The 5,000-nt window shown below is 45.3% G+C and overlaps 1 protein-coding gene across 3 annotated transcripts in view; it reads right to left on the minus strand.

Annotated features, from left to right (window-relative positions):
• The window catches only part of LOC123517773 (soluble guanylate cyclase 88E-like), a 172,869-nt gene that overhangs the window by 27,163 nt on the left and 140,706 nt on the right, over nt 1-5,000 (minus strand). For all 3 annotated transcript variants that reach the window (XM_045278211.1, XM_045278213.1, XM_045278212.1), the window contains 2 exons: nt 3,378-3,559; nt 1,626-1,752 (listed from right to left, as the gene is read on the minus strand). In XM_045278211.1, coding sequence (XP_045134146.1) covers nt 1,626-1,752; nt 3,378-3,545 — 295 coding nt within the window. In that variant the 5' untranslated portion in view covers nt 3,546-3,559. The remainder of the gene's footprint in view (nt 1-1,625; nt 1,753-3,377; nt 3,560-5,000) is intronic.

Below are 5,000 nucleotides of genomic sequence, written 5' to 3' on the forward strand. Positions count from 1 at the left end.
CACACACACACACACACACACACACACACACACACACACACACACACAGATGACAGATGGGGTGGTTTTAATGGGCACTGCAGCACTCGGCCAGCACTTCTCCACCAGCCGTTTGAAAGCAACAATCAAGAACAGGGAAAAAAATATCTAAAAACAAATCACACATCAAAAAGTTTCTTCTTTACTTGTTGGTTCACAGCTTGTGGTGAAGAATCGAATCCTGAAGTGATGACGCGTTCCTAGGAGTGCAAAATATTATCGTACAATTCTGAAACACTTCTGCCCCGCTTCCCTAACATTTGAAGTCTTTATTTGAAGTTGCCTGCTAGCTTTTTAACCCCTTCAGTATCATGACACATTTCTGTATTCATTTTGCTTGCTATTTTGTGATTTTATACAGCTTTAGAAACTTATGTGGGGGATTAAAATAGTGAAGACGGTGGCCATTAATCTTCTGACCTCCATTAACCTTTCTTGATGTCAATAGAATGGTCTAATTATACACAAATCTCAAGGTAAAAATGTGTCCCAGTATTGAAGGAGTTCAGTGCTTTTTTTTGCGTTTCTAGTGATAGACTAACACGATTTCTACATTATCAACATGAGACCTAGGTTAATTGTCATTCTGATCTTTGAAATGAATTGTGGTATGGGTGAGGAAGCAAAGCGTTTCTGAAGACTGACCAAAGTGTTGTGTGTTCCTTCACTTCAAACATACAAGGTAAAACACATGCGCACACACACACACACACACACACACACACACACACACACACACACACACACACACACACACACACACACACACACAGCGTAGTGCAGTGGTTAGCACGCTCGACTCACATTCGAGAGGCCCGGGTTCGAGTCCCGGTAAGCGGCGAGGCAAATGGGCAAGCCTCTTAGTGTGTGGCCCCTGTTCATCTAGCAGTAAATAGGTACGGGATGTAACTCGAGGGGTTGTGGCCTCGCTTTCCAGGTGTGTGTTGTGTGTTGATGTGGTCTCAGTCCTACCCGAAGTTCTGAGCTCGCTCCGTAATGGGGAAGACTGGCTGGGTGACCAGCAGACGACCGAGGTGAATTACAATGGGAAAAAGGAAGGATTGTCAGGAAAGGGAGAGAAAAAGAGGAGAGAATCAGAGTAGGCAGGAGAGTGCATGAGGTGCGTCTGACTGCCGAGAGAGAGAGAGAGAGAGAGAGAGAGAGAGAGAGAGAGAGAGAGAGAGAGAGAGAGAGAGAGAGAAGGGAAAAGGATATGGAAGGAGAGGAAGGAAAAAAGGAAGAAGAGGAGGAGGAGGATGAGAGAGGAAGAGAGGACGAAGTGGATGACCAAGCTACACATCATCCCTTGCATTATTAAGAGGTTACGATGCAGGGAGAGGCGCGACACACACACACACACACACACACACACACACACACACACACACACACACACACACACACACAACACTACATTACACACATCACATCACATTCACTGGGTCGGCAGGATCGGCAGGGTCACCGGGACTAGCAGGGTAAAGGGACCAGTCGTTCACGAGCTTATTTAGAAGGGTATAATGGGATAGCTGACTGTCTGATTGGTGACTGGCTGGCAGGGTTACTGGGGTCAGGAGGCGCCTCACCGTTCAGGAAGTCCCTCACGTGGCGGCCCAGCACGGAGAGGACCCTGTCGTAGCCGTACTGACCCACGAACTCCACGAAGAAGCTCCCCATAGCGAACATAATCTCGTCGTTAGGGATCCCGAGAACCTGCAGCACGGGGAGAGAGTAAAAGATACAGTGAGTGGTAGAGAGAGGGGGCGGGTGGGGAAGGGAGTTAGTTAGATGGTGAGATCACGTGTGCTTCTAGGAAATAGTGACCAGTGCTTAGGTCACTTGGAACTTAGCGTCTATCTAAAGAAGGAAAGGAGGGAATTGAGTTGAGATGAGTCGGTGGATGGAGATGCAGCAGGGAGCGGAGCAGTGGAAATATACACGTCTTAGCATCCTTACTCAGTGAAAGCAAGAGGACAGCTGATGCATAGTCTGTTCAATCTCTCATAGTAGTAGCAGTAATAGTAGCAACAAAACTAGTAGTAGTAGTAGTAGTAGTAGTAGTAGTAGTAGTAGTAGTTGTTGTTGTTGTTGTTCAATGTACAATTCGGTGAAATCACACATTATGATAGACTGTCAGAGTAATTAGGAAACAGGTGTTGAGTACAGCTGGGAGAGAGAGGAGAGAGAGAGAGAGAGAGAGAGAGAGAGAGAGAGAGAGAGAGAGAGAGAGAGAGAGAGAGAGAGAGAGAGAGAGAGAGAGAGAGAGAGAGAGAGAGAGAGAGAGAGAGAGAGAGAGAGAGAGAGAGAGAGAGAGAGATGGTGGATGCAAGGACACCAGGATGAAAAGGAAAATAAAGAGTGATGAATGGCGTGGAAGGAGCACGTGTGGGGATGATGAAGGAAGCGAAGGAACGCCAGAAGGGTCAAGAACGAGGAGCAGGACGTGAGAGAGAGAGAGAGAGAGAGAGAGAGAGAGAGAGAGAGAGAGAGAGAGAGAGAGAGAGAGAGAGAGAGAGAGAACCAGATAGACAGACACACCAGCCAAATAGATAGACAGACAGACAGATAGATATATAGAAAGATAGACAGACAACCAATCACACAGACAGACAGACAGACAGAGAGACAGACAGAGAGACAGACTTGTGGATAGGAATCTTTATAGTATCTAAGCATAGGACATGATATAGGTATGTATGTATGTATGTATGTATGTATGAATGTATGTAGTGGGAATGTGATGAAGAATATGTGTAATGAAAAGAATGATGATGGAGACGATGATGACGATGATACTGATGAGAGGGAAATACAATAGATGATGTCTTTAAGAAGGAGGAAGAAGGTGGGGAAAAAAGATTAAATGATTGAGTCACCAAGAGAAGAAAAAAAGATGCTGAAAAGGCAAGATTGAAAAGACGATACCTGATTGGCTGTCGGAAAGTGAAAGATGAAGCAAAAAGAATAAAAGAAAGAAAAAGCTAATACAAGAGGCATTTAGAGAGAGAGAGAGAGAGAGAGAGAGAGAGAGAGAGAGAGACTACAGATTTAGAGACGCCCAATTACCACATGATATCATTCTCAGATACTAATCCACTAACTGAAAAAAAGACATCACATCACCAATTACTCCTCCTCAGCTGAAGCAACACACACACACACACACACACACACACACACACACACACACACACACACACACACACACACACACACACACACACACACACACACACACACACTTGCACCAACAATTCTAATTCATCTAACCCCTATTCCTCATACTCCTCCTCCTCCTCCTCCTCCTCCTCCTCCTCCTCCTCCCCGTGGATACTGACGGTGACGGCGGCCCTGGACAGCTTCGGCAGGAGGCTTTCACTGTAGATTTTGTGCGTGCTGAAGTCAATGTGCTCGATACCAGCCTCGCGACGTATCTCCTCCCACTTCTCCTCGCCATAATCGTTCTTGATAAATTCACTGAAGTTTTCGATGAGTAATCCGTACATGGCCGCCTGCACGCCTGAGAGGGAGAGAGAGGGAGAGTGTTAGAGAGGGCTAGATTAGTGCAGGCCTCAGGGACAGGGAAGGGGAAAGGATGGCTATGGGGAAATGATCAAAGGTGCTGTTCAATAAAGGTAGATAATTGACTTGCTACACACTGAGCCTTCGGGAATCGCACCCTTCCTCCCTGCTTGTGCTTTAACCCTTTCATTGCGGCATCGAATTCACAACACTAAAGGTACAAGATAAGGCAGTTTCTAAGTACTTACGAGAATTAGAAAAAAAACTCTGGAGCTCCCTACCTGCTTCTATATTCCCATCTTTCTATGACTTAAACTCATTTAAGAGGGAGACTTCAAGACATTTATCCCATTCTTTTGGCTAACACTCATGGACCTGCTCGGAGATTGGCATGTAAGTGGACCCTTTTATTATTTTTTTTTGTTTGATCGTTTTTGTTGCCCTTGGCCTGATTTCTCTTCTTACCTAAAAATAAATAAAAATTAAATAGCTTTCTAGAATCTGATGTGACTTAGAGACGTGTGTATCAGGAAAGGAAATGCATCAAAGTAGCTTGTGGTTTAAGGAAAGGTGTGCCAAATAGGAATGATAGGGTTGAGTATCCTGCAACACTTTTACTGCTAGTGTTTTGTGTTAGGTGCCTCACTGCTAGGGGAGTGTGGTTAGTTGTTAGCTAGGAGTGTGGCTGTCTGATTAACTATTTGGACCGAGCATAGGTAGCTAGCTGTCTCGCTGGCTGGGATAGTGTGTAGGAATGTGATACAGGTGCGCTAACTGGCTGTGTGTGTGTATGTGTGTGTGTGTGTGTGTGTGTGTGTGTGTGTGTGTGTGTGTGTGTGTGTGTGTGTGTGTGTGTGTGTGTGTGTGTGTGTGTGTGTGTGTGTGTGTGTGTGTGTGTGTGTGTGTGTGTGTGTGTGTGTGTGTGTGTGTGTGTGTGTGTGTGTGTGTGTGTGTGTGTGTGTGTGTGTGTGTGTGTGTGTGGGAGGGAAAGGGATGCTGATGAGAACACTAACGCTCACAACAATATCAATGAGAATTATTGTACTTGGAGAATTAGAAAGCCGAGCGGTGACGTATGGCATCATGATTGGGCGCTTTGTTAGTCTAATTACCTCGCATCATCATCAATACCAGTAATCACCACCACCAACACCACCACCACTATCATCGCCGCATTAGGAAGCGCTGTACCTTTGCGGCTGATAAAGGACACGTCACTGAAGGAATTGCAATGATTATGAGAATTTACAGGTTTGAAGTGTCATTTATCTATCTATCTATGTTAAGAGTGGTGGGTGGCGGTCTGGCGGTCTGGCAGAGAACGAAATAATTTTGTCATTTATAGAATGTGTTTTCTTCTGTTTTCAGCTTCCAACTTTCCACTTAGAGACTTTAGAAAGAGTTTATGTTTTGTCTTGTGTACGTGAGGTGGTAGGAGG

Source organism: Portunus trituberculatus, chromosome 42 (genome assembly GCF_017591435.1).
Source record: "Portunus trituberculatus isolate SZX2019 chromosome 42, ASM1759143v1, whole genome shotgun sequence".
Taxonomy (NCBI): domain Eukaryota; kingdom Metazoa; phylum Arthropoda; class Malacostraca; order Decapoda; family Portunidae; genus Portunus; species Portunus trituberculatus.